This window comes from Sardina pilchardus, chromosome 7, assembly GCF_963854185.1.
Source record: "Sardina pilchardus chromosome 7, fSarPil1.1, whole genome shotgun sequence".
Classification (NCBI taxonomy): domain Eukaryota; kingdom Metazoa; phylum Chordata; class Actinopteri; order Clupeiformes; family Clupeidae; genus Sardina; species Sardina pilchardus.
The window spans coordinates 31874657-31897123 of record NC_085000.1 but is presented as its reverse complement, the minus strand read 5'-3'; the positions used below and the strand labels follow the sequence as shown (position 1 = coordinate 31897123).

General features: G+C 41.3%; 2 protein-coding genes across 6 annotated transcripts in view; both read left to right on the top strand.

Annotated features, from left to right (window-relative positions):
• Window positions 1-15332, top strand: part of osbpl2b (oxysterol binding protein-like 2b) — a 28863-nt gene extending 13531 nt beyond the window's left edge. For 2 of the 4 annotated variants that reach the window (XM_062541826.1, XM_062541825.1), the window contains 10 exons: window positions 1152-1286; window positions 2350-2447; window positions 3587-3769; window positions 4209-4316; window positions 4603-4692; window positions 7632-7758; window positions 9048-9167; window positions 9334-9457; window positions 10000-10090; window positions 12516-15332. In XM_062541826.1, coding sequence (XP_062397810.1) covers window positions 1152-1286; window positions 2350-2447; window positions 3587-3769; window positions 4209-4316; window positions 4603-4692; window positions 7632-7758; window positions 9048-9167; window positions 9334-9457; window positions 10000-10090; window positions 12516-12618 — 1179 coding nt within the window. In that variant the 3' untranslated portion in view covers window positions 12619-15332. The remainder of the gene's footprint in view (window positions 1-1151; window positions 1287-2349; window positions 2448-3586; window positions 3770-4208; window positions 4317-4602; window positions 4693-7631; window positions 7759-9047; window positions 9168-9333; window positions 9458-9999; window positions 10091-12515) is intronic. The other 2 variants (XM_062541827.1, XM_062541828.1) reach the window with 2 other exon arrangements.
• An 887-nt stretch (window positions 15333-16219) lies between these two features.
• LOC134087958 (proteasomal ubiquitin receptor ADRM1) lies at window positions 16220-21631 on the top strand. Of its 2 annotated transcripts, none has more exons than XM_062541824.1 (10): window positions 16220-16352; window positions 17665-17904; window positions 17991-18107; window positions 18438-18561; window positions 19217-19300; window positions 19448-19526; window positions 19943-20211; window positions 20794-20951; window positions 21082-21184; window positions 21360-21631. In XM_062541824.1, exons 2-10 carry the CDS (start codon window positions 17695-17697, stop codon window positions 21455-21457), a joined length of 1242 nt encoding a protein of 413 aa, XP_062397808.1. In that variant the 5' UTR covers window positions 16220-16352; window positions 17665-17694; the 3' UTR covers window positions 21458-21631. The 2 variants fall into 2 exon arrangements, with proteins under 2 accessions (XP_062397808.1, XP_062397807.1); XM_062541823.1 differs by having other exon boundaries at window positions 19214-19300.
• Window positions 21632-22467: the final 836 nt, after the last annotated feature.

The following is a 22467-nucleotide window of genomic DNA, read 5'->3' as shown; positions in this document are numbered from 1 at the left end:
GCCTCCAAGGTCATCGGCTGAGAAAAAAACTATTAGTCCAAAAGGGGTGCTTCAAAGTCAGACTGAACTTTGCACATGCACATTTAAAAGCTAAAAATGACTTTTGGAAAACTGTCCTTTGGTCTGATGACATTAAACTGGAGCTGTTTGGGCACATGGATGTTGCCTATGTTTGGCGAAAAAAAGGAAGGCCTACAACCATAAAAATACAGTTCCCATAGTGAAGCATGGTGGTAGGAGCATCATGTTATGGGGCTGTGTTGCTGTCTCAGGCACAGGGAGCCTTGTTTGGGTGCATGGGATCATGAAAAAGAAAGATTATCTTGACCTTTTGAGGGATAACATCAAGACGCCTGCTCTTAGTCTAGGCTTAGGTCACCACCAAGTCCTTCAGCATGATAATAACCCAAAGCATAGTGAAAAGTGGTCTAAAACGCCCTAAAGGATACCAAAATCAAGGTGCTGGAATAGCCTACACAGAGACCAGACCTCAACCCCATTGAGAATCTGTGGCACGTGCTTAAAGCAAGAGTCCATACAAGAAAACCATGCAGTTTGGACGAGCTGGAGCTAAAGAGTGCTTAAGAGATATGTGCCAACATAGTAAAAGACTATTCAAAGAAGTTGTTGTCAGTTGAAGCAAAGAAAGGCTACACTATTGACTATTAATGGTCTGGGGGCTAATAATTTTGAACATGTCAATTCTTGCTTTTCTTGTCACAAATCAGAGCATGAGTAAACAATGATCATCAAACTTTGTGGGCATACTGTCTTTGCGCTTCTGTAATCATATAAACTAGGCACATTCTTGGAAATGGTCATTTTCATGTATAAACAAAGGATTATGTCTGAATTCATAAGGGGGGCTAATAATTTTGGGCTTAACTGTACATATAATCATACTTCAAAATGAAGGTTATCACTGCACACTGGTATCGTTTTTTGGACTGTTCATTTTGAACTCTTAAATAAACAAACCGTAATATTATACCAGTTTGCGGTGATCTTTACCTTTTGACGTCTGATATTACTGAGTATCACCAGCACCAGGGATCCAAAAATGACCAGGGATTGTGTCTTGTACAGTACATGTATTCAAACCCAGTGCCTCTGTGTGTGTTGTCCTTGTGGTGTATCCTGTTGATGTACAGGAACTGTCCAAGATCACCATGCCCATCGTGTTCAACGAGCCCCTGAGTTTCCTGCAGCGGATCACGGAGTACATGGAGCACACATACCTCATCCATAAAGCCTGTTCGCAGGCTGACCCCATAGAGCGCATGCAGGTGAGCCGCAGCATGCAGAAGTCCGCAAGTGTACAGTAGCTTTAGGGTTAACTCGTTTATTAGTGTATTTGACAGGAGACATGTAAAGTTCAACTGCTGTACCAGAGTTAGCTCAAATGAAGCCAATTTGCATATAGTTCCTAGGGAGGAAGATGAAACGGACAATTAAGACAATACTTTATATTTGCATATATAGTTAAGACTTAACAACAAACAACATACACAGGCATCACATGCAGTATAAAACATTATATGCAAAAATACATCATCCATTTTGAGAATTCTGCTCCTACGAAGATCAATAATCACGATAGATTAGCCTTCTGCCATGTCTTAAGGGATAACATGATGTGAAAACTGCTGAGACTTGTGTCATCTCTAATATGAAGTGGGATTAAGTTAGGCTTTTCTACTGCTCTGAATTATGTGTACTTGTGTTCTTCGCTCACTTATTTGAAAGTCCACTACAGACACAGTTTGCAGTCATAAAAGAATATGTACAGTAAACCTGAATTTTTTTTTTTAGTTTTAAAAAGCTGCAATCAGAGAATGTTTTGGTGTTTTCCTTAATGAAATGACAATCTGATTAACTTGTTACCAAAATAGTTGGTGATTCATTGACAAGTGGACATTGATTAATCAATCAATTGATGCAGCCCTTGAAGTTAAAATGTAACTGTTATGCAAAGTTTCTTGATGATTGATTGACAGGAAGTATCTGGTTGCTATGCATGCGATTCATCTTACTTATCAAAGTTAAATGCTTAATTTCTCTGGATTGGCTGAACTGAATTTAACAGATTAGAACAGTTACTGAATGATGTATACTTGTGTTGTACGCTCACTCATTTGAAAGTTCACTGCCGGAGCCGGACACACACACACGCACACATGTTGCTGAAAGTCCTTCATATGCACTCACACTCACAAACATTCTGGTGCTGAAATTCCATTACCTGCACACACAATCTCTGAAGCTGAAAGTCCATTACACTCACACACACACACACACACACACACACTCTCTCACACACACTCTCTGGTGTTTGCTGATCTCCTGCAGGCGGTTGCTGCCTTTGCCGTGTCTGCCGTGGCCTCTCAGTGGGACAGAACAGGGAAACCTTTCAACCCACTGCTGGGGGAGACCTACGAACTCACACGGTAAGAAAGTAGAGCCACTGAGGGACCCCCAGAATAAAGCTCATTTTCCATCCGTTTCCATTGACTTTTTATATACACTACTCACAAAAAGTTAGGGGATATCTGGTTTCAGGTGAAATGTAATGCTTCAGCACAGAAAGTACTGAAACATTGAACTGTTGGACGTACGCATTCAAAAGTTTAGAGAAGGTCACATTAAGTTCACCTTTAAAGGTTATAGTTGATTTCAGGTTCATCCTGAAATTTCACCTGAAAGTCGAAGACTTTTTGTGAGTAGTGTATGTTTAGGAAGCAGCTGAAAGAGACAGGGAATAATGCATTTTTATCTTCAGGGTTCCCATGAGTCCTTGAAATCCTTGAAAGTAGACAAATTTATAAACAAATATATCAAGGCCTGTGAAAGTCTTTGTAAATGAATCCTTGAACGTGCTTGACATGATATGTATTAGTGCTTGAAACCACTTGCCATCACTGTAAGATGGTTCAATTGAGAAATGTTAATGGGGCAGAAAGGCATTGAAAAGTCCTTCAATTTCATACTCAAGAAGGCGTGGAAAGCCTGTGTCTTTATTTTCCCTGAATGGAGCTTTGGGTGAAAATAGTGCTAGTTAATATTGCAGTCCTGTAGTTTGTGCTTTTCAGGACTTTGAATGCAATGTTTTTTCAGTTGCGATGCATTTGTTAAACCTGATTGTCATCACACATCATAAAAATGCAACAGCAGCACACTGTGGTTGCAGACGTCCCTGTCTGCTGTGTTATATTAGCTTGTCATCTTGTTGCACAGGAACAGTCACTACCTTCCGTGTTTGACGTTCGAGCCTCCACCCTCTTGGCTAATAGATTTGCTGTCACATTCTTTAGGGCTGAATGTCCACACTGTCACATTTTATGGAATTCACTTTGTTCATTGTCTGGATCAGTGGCCAAATGGGAAGATTGCAAACTGGTCTTTGACAAAGGCACTATCTATCTGCGTATATCTATTATGTTTATGTATATGTGATACTTTATAAAAGGTGTTTGTCTTTGATTATTATCCCCTTTGTTCTCATTCTTCTATCATGTCCATTAATTGTCCAATGAACATTGTCCATGTTCATTAATTTGTTACTCGCTCGCTCATTCGCTCGATCCAGGGAGGATCAGGGATTCCGGTTGGTCTCGGAGCAGGTGAGCCACCACCCCCCCGTTAGTGCCTTCCACGCAGAGAGTCTGGACGGAGACTTCACGTTCCACGGCTCCATCTACCCCAAGCTCAAGTTCTGGGGCAAGAGTGTGGAGGCCGAGCCCAAAGGCACCATCACACTAGAACTTCTCAAGTGAGTATGGGTGTGTGTGTGTGGGCGTTTTGAGTGTGTGTGTGTGTGTGTGTGTAGACTAGAAGCACAAGTTGTAATGTTCTAGGTTTGTCTTTGGGTGTTTAGCTGGAGGTAAGCCCTTGTTCATAGACGTATTTATTTTATGGGTGGCTGGCTAAAGATAAGCACATGTAAGCACACCACTGACACATTATTCTAATGGCAGTATCTCTGGACACAAATGACTTCTCCTGTCAAAACCACAGCAAAGCCCTTAGAACTGTCTGGCCCTTGGCCTTTAGTTGAAGACCTTCACGTTCCCTGCTTGCCCATATGTGTGCTCCTGCTTCAGCTTAACCCTTCTTGTCTTTCTTTTCTCCTCTTGCCCTTTCCCCCACTCTCTCCCTCTCCTCTCTCTCTCTCTCTCTATTTTTCTCTCTCCCTCCCTCTCTCTCTCTAGGCACAAAGAGGCCTACACATGGACCAACCCTTACTGCTGTGTACACAACGTGATACTGGGCAAACTCTGGATCGAACAGTACGGCACTGTAGAGATAGTCAACCACAGGTGAGACATCCCCATCTGTAACCCGATTGTTTGACGTGGATTTCTCCTGAACTCCTCATCTGTTTCCCGCACGAGATTACTGTGCACTGAGTGAACTATCTATCCCTTGATGTTCATCCAAACCAATCAGATATATCCATAAAGTTGGGCACTTATTTGTGATTTTAAACATTATTACGTTATGTATGGTTAGGAGTAGGGATGTACTAAAACGCATTGGATCATGTTGCCTTTATTCCTGGCCTTGTTCATTCTAACTTATAATTCCTTCTTCTGTTTGGGCCAGCACTGGAGATAAGTGTGTGCTGAACTTCAAGTCCTGTGGGATGTTTGGGAAAGACCTGCACAGGGTAGAAGGCTACATCCAGGATAAGAGGTGAGGACATCCCCCTACCCCCCCCCTCCCACACACACACACCAGACCTGCCAACATGTACGCATTTTGCGTAGCGGGCACGCATTTTGACCTCCTAGTACGCTGGTACGATTTCATGCTCTAAACTACGCATTTCGTTTGATCTCGCATTTCGTCAGTGTCAGTGAAGTTGATTCTGCGCTACAGAGCCACAGCCATAGATATATTTCACAAGGTCTTAGTACAACTAAGTAGTCAATTAATTTCGGTAGAGACCGTGCTATTGCAGATCCCAAAGGGAAAATATGCGTCTATTCCGAAAATAAACAAACACGCTTTTATTTTGCCACTTGTGTTCGCGGTTCTCATCCCTCAGTCACGCCATTCTAAAGTGAAAGTGTGTGCAAGCGCAGGTGCGTCAGAGGACAGGGGTGTCACAGCTGGTATAGTTAAACTTTGACAATTACTGTATTCAAAACGAGTGAATTAGTACAGCAGTGTAGCAGCGTGTTTTCTTCTAATATTGCAAACGTTATCACTACAAGACCGCTAACCTTATGTTGCCGTCTTGAGTTATGTAAAAATAGACGTAGCGTAGGCTACAACGAGATTCTGTGATGAATTCATTCATTTTGAAGAATTTATGGTGTAAACGGTGGAGCGAATTCAGACAACTTTAACAGAGAACTTCATCAGTATATCAAAGGCTATGTAAACAAAAGATGAATTGCTCCTTAACTGGCATGTGCCATTCTACAAAAGCAATGATGATTGGCATGCTGCAATCTTTCAAAGAAACGTTCTATTCATCTGGAATATTCCTTCCTACAGGGCACAGTTTAACATGCAATGTGAATGAATACTGTTTTCACAACATTGTTAGTTAAGCAAAATAATCTTCAAGTAGCTTAGGCTGCAGATTAAACATTTCAGATCAACTTTACAAATGCAAGCTTAATGTAGGCTAGTTTATAGGTTCTGATTTGTTCCAATAGCCTATCTTGTCATACTTACTTCAGTAGGATATGCTAATAGGTTTCCATAAGGCCTATGACCTCTTCAAAAGCCTGATAATTCAGGCTCAGATATTGTCTTTGTTTTAAGGCCTGAACCATGTTCAAATAATAATAAAAAAATACTTTTGTAGATTGCACACATCCAAATTATATTTTATGTGAAGAGTAGCCTTTAGTAATTTGTATGATATTCTTTAATTTAATTAATATGCACCCCTCCACCCACCCACCCCCACAGACACAGACACAGACACACACACACACACACACACACACACACACACAGACACACACACACACACACGTACACATATACATACTGTATACACATTATCCGAAATTTGGTCGTCGTCGTCGTCGTCGTCGGGGGGGGGGGTTCGGGGGGGGTAGTACTCATAAACATTTTTCAGGGTTGGCAGGTCTGACACACCCACACACACACACACACACACACACACACACACACACACACGCATACAGTCAGCCTGAGCCACTACTGTCTATCTACTACTATACACTACTACTAGTGTGCTACTATACACTACTACTATCTCCTCCTTCCAATAATAGCTGGACTGTGAAAAACACACACACACACACACACACACACACACACCACACTACTAAATGTAGGTCTTCACACCACAGGCTGCCAGAAATTGACCACTTCTCTTTCACGGGTGAATGTTCGTGACTACTTTCAGAAGCTGGTCTTGTACTAACTGAATGGAAGTTGAAAGGCCAAAGCCAATTGGTCGGTGCCGTATTCGATCGCCATGCTCTTGTGTAATGAGCTGATAATAACTGACCAGTCAATATTTTCACAAGCCCGTGATAAAAAGCTGGCCATGTAAATATGCACTTGGACAAACAGTATGTGGCTCTTGCACTATCGGAGTCCTGTGTGTTTAACACAAAGGCCCGCGTCAGAGTCACTGCCGACTCCCTCCCGTCCCATGATGGACAGACTGACCGACAGATACTTACTTTGAGAGGGGGAGAGACAGCTAGACAGACAGACAGACACAGACACTTTGAGAGGGAGAGAGACGGATAGACAGACAGATAGACGCTTACGTTGAGAGACAGACAGTCAGACTGACACTTCCTTTGAGAGGGAGACACAGACAGACAGACACTTTGAGAGGGAGAGAGAAAGGTGTGAAGTTACCGCCGGTAGTCATTCAGCACTCCTGTGCTCTCCAGCTGCTTGAAAATGAGGTCCTGATGACACACCACTTCCTCTCTTTAACACTTGGCCGGAGGCAGTTTGTCACGGAGCTCACTAATGAGTTCAAATAGACCACCGTACTGTTAACCATGTTAGCCATGTTCCCCACTTGACCTCTGTAGATTGGCTGATTCTTCTCAGCTGTTTGTACTTTTGAGTTTCTGAGCAAGTCAGTCTGTGGTCATTTCAGGTCATTGGTTAAATTAAGTGTCAGCTAAAGCAGTACAGTTTTTAAATGCAGAGAAACGGGAGACAGAAACATTCAGAATGGAAAGATCGGTGCTAAATACAGGAAGAAAATGATAAAACATGTATAGAAATGAAGAACAATACTCGTTGGGAGACGCAAGGTAGCAGCATCTAGTTATTTGCTAACATGCTCAGTGTCTTGTTCAGCTTGATGTACACATGAAGAAGACTTTTGAATTGATAAAAACAACACCTAAAACCTAAAACCGAAAGGAACATGGGGCTAAGTCTACAGTATTGCGCATTCATTTTAATCCAGATATTCTTAACTAATGCTTCGGTAGCTTGGGCTTCATGGTGTAATGTGGACGCGGTGTTCTGTCCAGAAAAAAAAAGTATTTCGTACTCAAACGGTTCCAGGCTAATGTAGACATAGCTTGAGTTAGTAGCTGTCTGACACTAGAAAGTGGAAACAAAGCCCTTAGTCTAATGCTTGTGTCCTTTCACCTCTGTCGCGGGAACAGTAAAAAGAAGCGCTGTGTGATCTATGGCAAGTGGACCGAGTGCATGTGGAGCGTGGACCCCCAGACCTTCGAGGGCTACAAGAAGTCTGACAAGAAGGGTGGTGCTGACACTAAGAAACAGAAGCAGGTGAGGGGCGTGTGTGTGTGTGGTGTGTGTGTGTGGTGTGTGTGTGTGTGCTTTGTATTTGGGTGAATATGTATGTGTGAGAAAGCTGGACTCTTTTCCCCTCCCTCTTTCTAGGAGTAGGTGTTGTACCACTCTGTTAAATGGAAATGCTGTGTTCTCTGTGCTACTCTGAATGTCTTTCTTTTGATTTGCTGTGTCTGATGTCCTGGCCACGCAGTTTGCTTGTGTTAACATCCACACAAGGTAAATCTGATGCGCATTGTAGTTTAGTAGCTATTTTAGTTCATTGCCAGTTGATTTAGTGTGATGGCTGTGTTAATTGCACTGAAAATAGATGATGCCAATGAGACACACACACACACACACACACAGACAGACTTCTGTAGTCTTGCTTATTTGAATGTTGTCTTTTGAATACCGACTAGGCGACTAGTGTCTCCTGCGTGCTCAAAGCTGTTGAGGCCCACACACTTTGATAGGAGAGAATTGAGGCCGATGTAATTTCATGCTGTGAACATGGGGTGTACTGCTTGTGATTTTAGTGTTGTTTAATTCTCCTTTTATCATCACTGGTCTATTGAAGTTCTGTTATGTTAGACAGAGCTTTACATACCAAAGCCCAACCCTGAGATTATGACGGGCCTTTCTGGGAATTTGGCTATAGGTGTAGTCTTGTACTGTAAGTGGAGGGTGTATCTTATATTTTTGGTGTAGGTGTAGTCTTGTAGGTGAGATGTGCTGTACATTTCTAAACAGAAAAACAGACAAAAACAAGCAAAGCTTGCATTTATCACACCCATGGGTCAACAATAGCCAATTGAATGGTTCATCTTGTGTGACAAAGCCCCAGGGTGACTGTATTCGAGGCAGTTGTGCATGCATGACTGTGACTGCATAGTTGGCCATCCATTTCAACCCTGTGTAATGAAGGAATGTATGTCTTGGTGTGACCTTGCATACCTACAGTGGCATATATTTAGAACTTGTGTTGTGAACTAGGGGAAATTGTGTTGTGTGTTTTGAATGTATGTGCAGTAACTAAGTGTGTAGGTGGGGATTGTTTAATATAGGTGTGTGTTTTGTTTGCCTATGTGATGCTGTATGTGTGCATAATCTAAATGTGTGTGTGTGTGTGTGTGTGTGTGTGTGTGTGTGTGTGTGTGTGTGTGTGTGTGTGTGTGTGTGTGTGTGTGTGTGTGTGTGTGTGTGTGTGTGTGTGTGTGTGTGTGTGTGTGTGTGTGTGTGTGTGTGTGTGTGTGTGTGTGTGTGTGTGTGTGTGTGTGTGTGAGGAGGAAAGTGGTGAGAATGACGAGGCAGATGACATGCCAGAGATGCAGGAGTCTGTAGCAGTCATACCTGGCAGCACTCTGCTCTGGAGGATATCATCCAGACCCGCCCACTCGGCAGAGGTGAGACCGCTAACGTGAAACTTGCACAATATGCATGCGCTGTACTGAGACCGTAAAAATCCCCCCGACACATAATTCTTCAGACACATAAACCTTACAATTCAGTCAAAATGCATTTTTTGAAGTGTGGAAGCAAATTTCCCCTGGCTGTCCCCTGTCTCTACAGATGTACAACTTCACTAATTTTGCGGTTACGTTGAATGAGTTGGACCGGGGCATGGAGGGACTTCTGGCACCCACAGACTGCCGTCTACGCCCCGACATCAGAGCCATGGAGAATGGAAACATGGGTAATGTCGTTTTTCCCCCCTTCACATGTCCCCAAATCACAGCTCTGGCACAAATCAGAGCCTTTTACAGGGAGAGTTGCGGCAACTAGACAATCGAATGTTAAGGGAACCACTTTATGTGATTGGTTCCGAGGTGGTCACAGGTTTCGTGAAAATAAGTTATTTATTTCAACATACCATATTCTCATAGGGTTACACTGTAGAATCATCAGACATTGGGATAAAACATGGCCCCCTTGATTATCAGTTGTCGCAACTCTATTCGGCTCTGCCACTAATGGGACATGAGCACCACCTGCTGGTGCTGTTGTGTAGCACACAGTATAGTGACCTGATAATAACTTATTCACATTTTATTGTGGGGACACAGGCATGTACTGTATACTAACATAAAATGTGTCACTTATATGTTAAATGTGGGATTATTCAAAGCCATCAAAAGTAATACTGTTGTGGTTTCAGCAGTGGAGATTGCAAAAGTATGTAACGAAAAAAAACCTAAATCTTAAATTGATCCCCTTGTTTATGTGTGTCCTGTATAGATGAGGCCAGCAAGGAGAAAGAGCGGCTGGAGGAGAAGCAGCGGGCATCCCGTAAGGAGAGGGCCAGAGTCCAGGAGGAGTGGTCCACCAGGTGAGCCTCTGCCACCAACACTCCCCCCCCCCCCCTGTCCTGCAGTGCACACACAGACATTATACTGTAATTTCCCTACTATTAGCCGCAGCTTATACATTGATTTTGCAAAATTTCTTCAGCTTTGAGGTTAATACACGGGGGCAGTTAAATATAGCATTAATATGGTTTTGTTTTGTTTAACTTGCATAAAACACTAAGGCTAATACACAGGAAATTACTCTAGTGGCTGTGTCCAAAGCTAAGAAAAGCTGCTTTCTAATGGCCTACACCAGGGTTTCTCAAACTTCTTTGCTCTGGGGCCCTGTGATGTTAGGGCTTGGTGTTCCAAGGCCCTGCATAGGCGTCTGCACACCCTCTGAACACCCGCCCATGCCCCCAACTTCCACCGCCCGCCACCATGTACGCCTTTAGATAGCAGGCTTGTGCACAATTCTGAATTTTAGAATTCAAGTCATGAATTGGAATCGAATTGGCCCCACCCCACAGGAAGTTGAATTTTAACTTGAATTGGAATGACAGGAAGTGGAATTCAATTCATGGCAATGTAATTCCACAGTCACATAACAGGAAGAATGTGTAGAATCTGCATTCAGTTTTGGGAAGGTTACTGAAATGTAATTGATTACTGTTTTCAATAAATTGTGTGTTTGCTGCGATCATATCTGACATTTTGTGAAACTTAATTGTTAACCTTAAATTATGTATATGAATTTCTTTGAATTTCAATTCTTCTTTAATTCAAATTTGAATTGTAATTCTACATCCTGTTTTTGACCTTAATTCAATTAAATTCAAACCCAAGAATTGAATTGGAATTTAAGAGTCATTCTCAATTCAATTCTGAATTTTGCAAAAGCCTGATAGATAGATAGATAGATAGATAGATAGATAGATAGATAGATACTTTATCATTAGTCCTATTATAAGGCTATTATTATTAGCAGTAGTAGTAGGCCTACGTATAACATTTCAATCTATTGCTATTTTGGGTCCTGAAATGGCATAGCATCTGCCATTATCATAAACAGGGGTTTGAATACAACTTCTGTTATGAAAAATACATTATTTTGAAGTGGGGGAAATGGGGAGGTATGAAAAAAGGCAGAAATTTGATGTGATTTCAAAAAGGGATTTCTCGTGATTACCGCTAATTATGCAGATACGTTCTATATGCCATTGGAATCAGTGGGATCTCCTGTTTATTTTGATATGCAGTTTGCCATAGGGCAGTTCCGAAATCATGAGATATTTCACAGAGAAGAATCTGTATGACGCAGGACTGAATGTGACATTTTATTTTTGTATGTAGTTGTAACTTTCAACGCTAATTATCTCGCGAACCGTTCGTCGTTGAAACTAGTGGCTAGCGTCATTAGAAAGGTCAGGTTATGCCGGTTTCATATGATATGCCTGTTATTTCTGTGCGAAAATCTCTCGCAGCAATATGACCGAGAAGAACGGGTGCGGCCGCGGCCGCATAGTGCGTCTTGAAGGCGGCAGAGAGGGTCGGCCGGCGGCCCGATGGTAATCTTCTCGCGGCCCGGTACCGGTCCGCGGCCCATAGTTTGAGAAACACTGGCCTACACTATTTCAACTCGATTTTGCTATGATTGTGTCATGGCTGATAAATTTACAGTGTCGTGTCTGAATGTGAAAAGTCGGGAACGACGCTCGAAGAAGGAAGCGTCATGTAATGTGACCTATTCAACAACCCACGATTCATTGTTTGTGGCATTCCACGATGCTATGACCAAAAGTCTAACATGTCAAAATTTTTGCTCCGATGTTGACGTCTCACAGTGTTGACACTTTGTAGACAATGGTACTATAACGGCACGCAATGCCAACGTTACATGATCTTGTAATGTGGCCAGTCTTACGACCAAGACGCTGCAAGCATTTGATCGCCAAATCTGACATAGTCAATCATAAAAGATCATGAAGACAAAAAAAATTGTGTAGTCTGCACAGATCATAAGGGAGCATTCAGAGGCATCGAAGCATGTCCGAGTCAAATATGTCTTGAAAATGCTGCCTTCTAAGATACCTTTGAATCTTGCAGCCTTCTGTGTTGCTGTCTTGCGACGCCGTCCAAACAAAGTTCATAGCTGCTACCTTGATGCCTGCTACAGCAAGTAGCCTCAAGATAGTTGAAGGCAGTGAGGCAACAGTCAGCTGCCTTCTGTTCGGACACAGCCAGTGTGTAGACCGTATTGTCCATCGTCCAGGAGAGGAATGAGAATCCCCACTTCTCCGTCTCAGGATGACAATAAATAACAAAAGCAATGTGATGGAAATAACACAGACTGTGGTGTCCCCATCTGAACATAGAGATGTGTTGTTTTCATCACATTAGTTTTGAGAGTGTGGTGTTTAGTGGCATATACTGATGCTGATGATGTTGCGGTCCCGTGTGTTTCAGATGGTTCCAGTCAGGCACCAACCCGCACACAGGATCTCAAGACTGGTTGTACACAGGAGGCTACTTCAATAGGAAATACACAGACTGTCCTGACATCTACTGATGACGAAGTGGGCACGATCTTGATTTCTCCTACAACACACAACACAACACACACCACACACATACACATTCCAACACATGCACCAGCCCTCCATGAACAGTATGTCCTCTCCAAACTGGATCTCTCTCATAGTTGACACTCACACTCCACCCACCACCAACTTTGGCCTCTTGTGTGGAATGGTCTTGGGTTCGCCGGTGGCCGAGTAGACTTTTTGTTTTTTTTCAGAGCTGGCGGAAAAAGAAATCAGGGATTTGAATGCTAATTGACTGAAGGTGACATGACTTCATTCCTTTTTGTTATTTTTCTGGTGAGAGGGCCTAAGTGCGTGAGAGAGAAAGCGGGCATGGGAAACCGAGTGTGTAGCTTGACACTTTTTTTTTTTTTTTTTAAATCCATAGAGTGGACACTAAAGTGTCTGTAGAACAGAAAAAGTGAGCACTTTCTTAGAGATGGAGTGTTGTGTGTGTGTGGGTGTGCGAGTGTGCGTGTTTGAGTTTCCATCTTCCTCCTTCATAGGATCCTTACCACAACATTGTATCACTGTACAGCTCATTTTCATCTTAAAAAAGCAAAAGCAAATGTTTGCCTCCAGACAGCACTGTTCTATAAAAGCTCTGCATATTTGCATATATGCTCATTTGGACAAATGGTTAGCCTTATATTGAAAAGTCATGTGCATATTGTAAGACATTCAGTTCCAGCAGCTCCAACTGAGGTGGCCAATCGTGTTTAACGTCAGTGCTACAGATGAGAATAATCATGATAAGTATTCACTGTAAGGATTATAGTTGGCAGGAAACAATTACAGAACTGTATGTGTGTGCGCGTGTATGTCTGCGTCTGTCTCTCTATGTGGGTATGTCTTAAATGATAACTTAGGCCATATAGTCTGTGTTAATTTACAGGTACCATTTTTCAGTAGCATCAAGATGATCCCACTGCAATTCAGATAATTCAAAACATGAAGATACTTTTTTTTCATCATCAAAGCAAAATATTCAAACAGAACATGAAATGTTAGTCGTATAGGTGTCCACAGTCGTGAGTGTATCTTCGATGTAAATAACTTTTCACTGTAAATCATAGGGGCCTCAACATTGTCAGGGAAACAGAATTTAACTAAGTGCATTTCCAATACTGCTTTTCCATCATTTAAATGTACAAAGTCCTTCATCCCCTGTGTCCACATTAGCAGTACAGTTGTATTTATCCTAGTTAGAGGAATATACTAATTTATTATTCATGAATTAGTGCCACATCAGAGATAAAGGTACCATATAAGAGTTCTGCCGTCTGATTATTTTCAGCCGGTGGCATGTATGTCTCATGATAACTCCATTATAGTGTAATGGTCTGTAGATTGATCACTTTTTCTTAAAAAACAAACAAAAAACCTAATGTACTCTATCTCACTTGAACCAACAAAAACACTATGATCATACATCTTCTCTCTTTTCCTTGCTATAATAGTTAAACAAAGATTTATGCCATTAGGTTTGACGATGGCACTCAGAATCTATGCAACCAATCCATAGGTCCGATTAACAGCACAGTACATTTGTACATTAAACTTGTGTATACAGCCTACAATGTAAAAAGAAAATCCTGTCAATCGGCAGCTTGGAACTGTATATTCACAGCATCAGCTCACACTGTAATGGCCTCTAGTCTTTTTCCTCTCTGAAATATTCTTGACTTGATATAAAAATGCCTCCTTTCCCCGCCATTCCATCCTTGTTTTTATACTGTCCCAAATTGCAAGTGTGTGCGCAGCCAGCGCTATTTCCGTCAGGTCGAGAGGTTGCAATGTCCAGTTAAGTTTTACCTAGAAATCATCTGAAATCTAGCTATGAAGTGTGCAAAAACAATTTCACAGATTAGCATTATTAAGGAGACTTAAGCACAGTGATGCTAGATTTTTCTGTAAATGTATTTAATTTTCTATCTCTCTCTCTCTCTCTCTCTCTCTCTCTCTCTCTCTCTCTCTCTCCTCATTCAGTGCCTGAATACAACTACCAATTAATTTACTTTCTTTGTAAAACGTACATTAATGTCTTACCTCTCATTCAGTTTGAAAGTGTTTTTGAGTATCTGACAGGAAATTGTCTTTTTCTGTTGGTGTTTTCTAGTGCTTTGCCCCTTGTCTTTATATTTTGGGTAAGATTGAAATACATTACATTTATCTGTGCAAGAATGTCAGCACATTTTCAGATACACTACTGTGTGTACACTCATGCAGTTAATTGTCTCATGAAATGGATATGTGAAAGTTAGCAATACAAACTAAATGAATATAATTAAACTATAGACTTTACGTTGCTTTGTGTGCATTGATTGTGTTAAATATCTTAATGATGGGTTTACCAATGTCTTCACTGTATGTGGCAGTTGACCTTGTAAAGATGTGTTTTTTGTTTTGTTTTGTTTTGTTATTATGTTCCCAATGTTGCACAAAAAGTGTTAGTGAACATGATCACGTAACATTATTTTTGTGCAATTGATTTATTTTTATAGTATTTAATGCTTACTGTCTGATGAGAAAATTAATTACTTTATTTTATGCTGGGGGTTTATAATTGGGTCATTTATGTTATCAGAGTAGAGTACAGATTAGTGGAGTAACAGTAGGTGGAAGTGTACTAAAATCTTAATTTTACTTTTGAAATTGAAACCTGTTAGTTTTTAAATAAAATCTTCGTTGGCCAACATGAGCCTGTGTATGTTTCTCTCTTGTTCTCTCCTGAAGGATAGATAAAGGCGTATTGGACATTTTAAGCTACTTTGCCATTATAGACTAAGGACCTATTGGCAAAGGTACAGTAGCCACAAGCAGCAAAATGGGGGCCAAGCAGGCAAAGGTTCAGAGTTGCCATGGAAACTTGATGTCCGCATGAAGAGGGCGTCATTGTACTGAGGGTAAATTACTGGAAGTGTGTTAGGAAGTAGGCGTCTGAATGGTGTGTATGCAAATTGTAGTTCCTTCTAGCCATGGGATCTTGTACACTAATAGGCTGGTAGAGAACATGTTGGATGCTGTCTAACAGTAGTTAGATAAGACTAACATCTGTAAAACATGATCTGTTGTGGATTCAAAGCAAATTAATCATGAGAAAATGATTCAATTTAATGTTATTCATAAGTCACTTTATCAGATTGGTATTGGTACTGTAGTGACCTCTCATTGTCTGCTGTAATTTCCTGCCCATTAACTGTGGATTACACATTGATTTTTGAAAGATGTCTTCAGCTATGAGGTGAATACACAAGGATGAACTACTGAGAGTGCATTTCATTTCTTCATTCTTATGTATGATTAAAGCAGTCTGATTCTGATGGGCTAATGGGCTTTGTGGTGAATGTTTTTTTGTTAGCCTATATTTTATATTTTTGTTTTATTTATTTATTTTGCATTTAACACTGCTTTGTGGTTTATGCACAGTTCAGCTAATACATGGGACTAGAAGTGAGGGATAATGGACGACAAGACACGCCGTTCGATTATACAAAGATAAATTGAGACCTAATGTACCGTCATACATTGATGCAGTGACATGACACCGCAAAGACTTGTAACTTTAAGAAGGACACAAGCCTTAGCCTATCACAGACGTTTGAATTGAATCTGAACCAATCGGTTCCTTGGGGAGGGTGGATACCAGGAAGTGTAAGACTCAGGAAAACAGGACACAGAGCCAGAGCGGAGGTGCGCACAGTAACGTTTTCTTACAACTGTAAGTACTTCATTTTTTGGTGTTTTGGTTTGTGGCGTGCGTTGAACCTCTAGCAGTTACATTGACCTTGCTTCTTTGGTCAAGCTGCCAACTGTTAGTTTCCAATAGATAACTGGCTAGTAATGGGAAATGCATTTCAATGATAAAAACTGTCGAGTCAGGGAGGCTAACATTAGCTAGCTACATGACTGTGATTGCTATTCTCTTTTTGTAGTCTGTTACTCGTATCTTCTGTTATTTGACAGACCTGCAGAAGTTGTTAATTGTACTCTTAGTAGATCATTGAATACGGCCTCAATTAAACACCGGTGTGAAATTGCGTAACGGGATGCGCGTTAATGTGATTATCGATGGACTAACCAATAGTTAGCTAACCTCTCGATAGCTAGCCTAGCCTAGCCTAGCCGACAGTCTGCGGTTACATGTGCAGTGAACTAGCAAGAACTGTGCTAAGTTGGCTTAGTTGGAAAATGGGAGAATCAGTGTTATTGATTAATTTAGCAGGTGGCTTACGAACTATTTGGTTTAAAGAGCTGGTCATCAGTGAACACGTTAACATGAACTTGCCTGTCCCGAAAGTGGTAACAAAATCGAATCGTTCGATTTGTGAATGTCATGTCAAAGATAGACTGCGATTGTTCTTTACTATTCATGGCTTTCATCAGGTCCCTTTCAACAAGTGTGTTCATCAAACGCCATGTAGTCTGCATTCATAATCTAAGTGCTTGATTTTATACATCTGTGGCAAGGGACCTGCTGAAACCTATGATAAGTTTTGTAAAAATGAAGAACTCTGCGCATCCAAAATCCAAAATCTTCTGCTATTTCAGGTGCTTCTCAGTAGGACTTACAGGAGAATCAATTGGGAAGGAGACTGGAGCACACTGAATACACTTGCAGTCTTTAATGGTGCAAACAAAAGAACTGACGTTTCGACACTAGAAGACACAGTAGTGTCGAAACGTCAGTTCTTTTGTTTGCACCATTAAAGACTGCAAGTGTATTCAGTGTGCTCCAGTCTCCTTCCTAATTGATTCACCTATGATAAGTTGTTGACATTGATTTCTTCATTCTCTCAGCTGCACTGACAATGAAGTAATCACTTGAAGATGTTACATTTAAGTGTATATTACTAAACGTAATGTAATTTACGTTACTTTAATGTTTAAATATTTAATCTAAGTTGCACTATGGCTTATGGATTTGCATTATCAGTGGTTTTCAAGTGTACACAAACAGCCTATTATTGTAAACACTGTTACAAACTCAAGTGATGACTCATGCCATAGTGGCCTTCTATTTTCTCTTACAGTCTAAATATATCCATCACTGAGAGAGAAGAATGTCATCAGGAGCACTTTTCCCCAGCCTGAGCTCAGGCTCCCGTAGCTCTTCCAGCAAATACCTCGTGGAGTTCAGGGCTGGGAAGATGAGCCTGAAGGGCAGCACAGTGACCCCGGACAAGAGAAAGGGAATGGTCTACATACAGCAGACGGACGACTCGCTCATCCACTTCTGCTGGAAGGACAGGACCAGTGGAAACGTTGAGGATGTGAGTGCCCTCACCCGCAGTCACGTCATCCAGCTTCAGTCTGAATAGCTAAAAAATAATCTATATTTTTGCTGTTCTGTTTGTAGGACCTGATCATTTTCCCTGACGACTGTGAGTTTAAGAAGGTGAGCCAGTGCACCACAGGGCGTGTGTTCGTTCTCAAGTTCAAGGCTGGGTCCAAACGTCTATTTTTCTGGATGCAGGTGAGGCATACAATGTTTGTTTCTTTGTATTGTTTCTATTATTTATTATTTATTTTTTTCCTACAGAGTTGTAGTTTGTATATTTTGTTGTTGTTTTAATAGTTTTTATTTAGGCCATACAACTTTAGTATAAATGGTTCATTTTAATGTTAATGTAATGTTTATTGGCGTCTTTGTAAATAGCTTCTGAGAACAGCGTCTACTAAGAACTATTACTAAAAAATCTAAACAATGTCATAAAAATCTGCCATCTCCCTATATTATTATAAGTAATCACACACCTGCCTGTGCATGCTTTTCTTGCTCTCTCTCCCCACGTCTGTCTTGTAGGAGCCCAAAACAGATAAAGATGATGAGTACTGCCGCAAAGTGAATGAATTCCTGAACAACCCTCCCATGCCGGGGGCTCTTGGCAGCGGAGGCAGTGGCAGCCACGAGCTGTCTGCTCTGGGAGGTGGGTGTGTTGGAATGCAACAGGCAGATGTGGCCAGTCGCACAACAGAATACATCTTATATTCTAGAATATACAGAACAGAATATATAGAATTGAGAATATCTTTATTATCTGTAAAAGAGTTCAATAAAAGACTGATAAAAAATAGTAATTGTAATCTATTAAGGGGCTCTAAAAAGTGGAAGTAATAGGATAGATAGCACTGCATGAGAGGGGTGAAATGTCAATACTGATGTGTCCCAACAGCTTGAACAGGTGATGTCTGCTTCATCATTCATTTATCATTTGTCTGGCTGTGTCCATTCACCTTGTTTAGTAGCAGCCATAGTGTACACCAAAATGAGGCTACAGGGCACACTGACTATATCATTAATGCATAGAACACAACAATCCTATGGTTTGTGTACACTGTAGTCTCCTTTTGGTTTACAATGGCCCCTGCCCGAACAGAGTGAAAAAAGTTAATAGTAAGTTATTGAGGAGAAACCAGCAAGATCTTACAAATATGATAACAATGTCAGTGGCTATAAGCACAGTACCTTTCTCTTGTGAATAGTGTAGGTTAACATTTTCCACAGTTTTACCCTCCATAGTATAGTATATTGGCTACAGAACCTCTGTATGTCTTACATCAAGTCCAACCTGCTTTCAGGAGAAGGTGGCTTGCAAAGCCTTCTGGGTAACATGAGCCATAACCAACTGATGCAGCTGATTGGACCAACTGGACTAGGGGGACTTGGTGAGTCGTTTTTTTCTACCATTCTGTGTTTTCATACACAAATACAGAACCAGAAGAGGTGTTTTTGGTCATACTAATGAAGGGAGGCACATTTTCTGAAGCATCGGCAGCTGACAACTGTGTGCGCTTTGTTGTTGTTTACATCAGGTGGACTCGGTGCTCTGGCAGGACCAGGCCTGGCCAGCCTGTTGGGCAGTGGAGGGACCGGCAGTAGCTCAACCTCAAGGTCAGCTGCAGCTTCATTTCAGCTATCATATTCTTGCTGTCACCTTCTTATGACTGCTTTTTTTAATGGTAAAATTGGTTGCCAATTGTATCAAACATTAAGTTGTGTGCATGCATTATCCCAAGATAACATTATACTCTGATATACTCTGTAAAGCGCCATGAGACATGTGTACTGTTTTGGCGCTCTATAAGCGAAATTAAATTGAAATTGAAATTATCCATGTGGTAACAATACACATCAAGTATTTCCAGTAATGTTGTTCCAAAATTGGGTGATTCCAGGAGATAAGTTCAGTACTTCATTAATGTTAGTATTCACAGATAGTAATCAATAATGCTGAGTTATTCATCATCTCTGTATTAACAACCCCCTCTCCTCCTCTGGCCCCCTCTCCTGTGATGCTGCTCCATCAGTTCCAGGAGCCAGTCTGCGGCTGCCACCCCGTCCTCTGGCTCCGGTGGTGCCCGCACCAGCTCTGCGCAGGCTGTCACTACGCCCGTCACCCCAGCCGCCTCCGCCCCCGCCGCCACCTCCCCCACCGTCACCCCCACCACTCCTGCTGCCCAGACGCCTGCGGCGACCACGGGGGTGGCCAGCCCCACGCAGCCCATCCAGCTCAGCGATCTACAGAGCATCCTGGCCACCATGAACGTACCCAGTACAGCTGCCTCAGGCCAAGGAGGTGAGCTGGATAAGGATAAGGATAAGGATAACTTTAATAATCCCCTAAAGGGGAAACTCAGTGCCACCATACAGACAACAACATAAGCAAAGCACAACATGACACACAATAACATAAAGCAAGACACAGCAACAGGAAAAGCAACATACAGTTAGACAGCTGTTCCAGGGCTGTGCAATTAATCAAATGAATAGATTAGTCTTGATTATGACTTCCGACAATTATGAAAATAGCATAATCGAAATATAATGATTTATTTTTGCTACATTCAGTTTCATAACAATGCTCTCCTTTTGTCTTGAGTCGTCATGTGCGTTATCTTTTTACATTTATTTTTTCCTGTTGGATTATATTTAACAATCAATTTAAAATGTAAAAAATGTCCATTTTGAATATGGACGATAGTTCCAAAATCACTGAGTCATGTTAAATAATTGTGATCTCCAAAAAATATAATCTCAATATAAGTCTTAGAATTCCATAGAGTTATACCGATTGTAAATAACCCCTTTAGATATAATGTCCAAAACTACATACAACAACTAGTACATACTACTAATGCTGCATTTCCCCTCCCTGCAGTGGACCTGGCCAGTGTGTTGACTCCAGAGGTCATGGCGCCCATCTTGTCGAACCCGGAGGTGCAGGAGAGGCTGCTGCCATACCTGCCCTCGGGCGAGTCTTTACCTCAGAGTGCCTCCGAGATCCAGAACACCCTCACCTCCCCGCAGTTCCAGCAGGTAGCACACACACACACACACACACACACACATACACACATACACACACACACACACACACTTATTGTAATTGTTTCTAGACCTTTTCTGCTGCTGCTGCTGCTGTTGTAACTCTCCTCCCTCTCCCTAGGCCATGAGCATGTTCAGCAGTGCACTGGCGTCAGGGCAACTTGGGCCTCTAATGAACCAGTTTGGCTTACCCAGTGAAGCGGTTGAGGCGGCCAACAAAGGGGGTAAGCTCAACATGCTTTCACTTACAGGTTTAGACAAGAGTTTTACAATCACTTGAGCGGGGAAAACATCTGAATTACTGACTTTATTATTGTGTTAATTCAGAAAAATAGTTTTTTTTTTTTTTTTTTTTTTAACTGAATAATGAAATGACTGAGTGTCTCTCTCCTGTTCCAGATGTGGAAGCGTTTGCCAAAGCCATGGAGGGAGCGGACAGTAAAGCCGAAGGGTCCGGAGACAAGAAGGAGGATGATGAGGACATGAGTTTAGATTAGACATCATCTCACTCGCTTGCATGCAGTTTTCTGTGTGTTTCTCACTTTGTTGATGCCTTGCAGGAATTAAGCTGTCTGGAATGTATGTTGACCTTTCTTTGTTTTGTAACACTGAGCTTAACTACCCTAGTATTTTTTTTAACTTGGCTTACAGTAAAAGTATTTTGGGTGTCATTAATATGCTTTGTTGCCTTTATTTATATTATAAGATTGTATTGGCTTTCTATTCAGTTACAGTAGTATGTCTCAACGCAAGGTCCTATGAATTGCCAAGACATTTCAAAACAATCAGTAGGTTTTAAGAAAGAACTGTTTATTATTAAAACTATATAATTTTAGGGGTCAATAAAAAAAGAGTGAAATTAGATATGGAATACAATTAGGGCAGGGAACATGTTCTACAACTACCTTTGATATTCTCATTCACAGGTATTTCCAAACAAAATGATATTTTCAAAAAGGTCTTCATGTAGTCAGGAATGTTATGTTACTTCTTTGTGTTTGTTTGGAATTTTCAGTGTCACAAAATATTTTGTGATAGTTTTCATAGCCCGAATCGGCCATACCACTGTCTGCATGCTTTGTGTACAAGTGATGTACATGGTGCATTGAATATTCTCACATAAGCGGTTGATTATTGAAACCCAACATGAATCCAGGCCTTCATGACTAAGAGATAACTTGCATGGGTGGTGGGAGTTGAATTTAAAAACACTAAGGCAATTCACCTTATTCAGGTGGTGGCAATTGAAAACCAAAACGAGGCTACAGGCCAGGGTACACAACCCATAGGATTGTTGTGTTCTATGCATTCACCAGTAGGTGGCGAAAATGCATTAATGATATAGGCAGTGTAACCTGTAGCCTCGCTTTGGTTTACACAATGGCTGCCACATGAATAAGGTGAATAGATATATGAATTAAGTGTGGCCCATTTTTCAAATAACAAATACAAATTGTGCAGTTATCTAAAATACATAAAACATGATAATTGAAGTGCCAGATTCAAA

What these genes read in the sequence shown, in the direction of transcription:
- LOC134087958 (XM_062541823.1), top strand. Translation starts at nt 17,695, where the DNA reads ATGTCATCAGGAGCACTTTTCCCCAGCCTGAGCTCAGGCTCCCGTAGC. An exon ending in CCAGTGGAAACGTTGAGGAT is followed by an intron (nt 17,905 to 17,990) that starts GTGAGTGCCCTC and finishes TTCTGTTTGTAG; the next exon opens with GACCTGATCATTTTCCCTGA. An exon ending in CCTCCCCGCAGTTCCAGCAG is followed by an intron (nt 20,952 to 21,081) that starts GTAGCACACACA and finishes CCCTCTCCCTAG; the next exon opens with GCCATGAGCATGTTCAGCAG.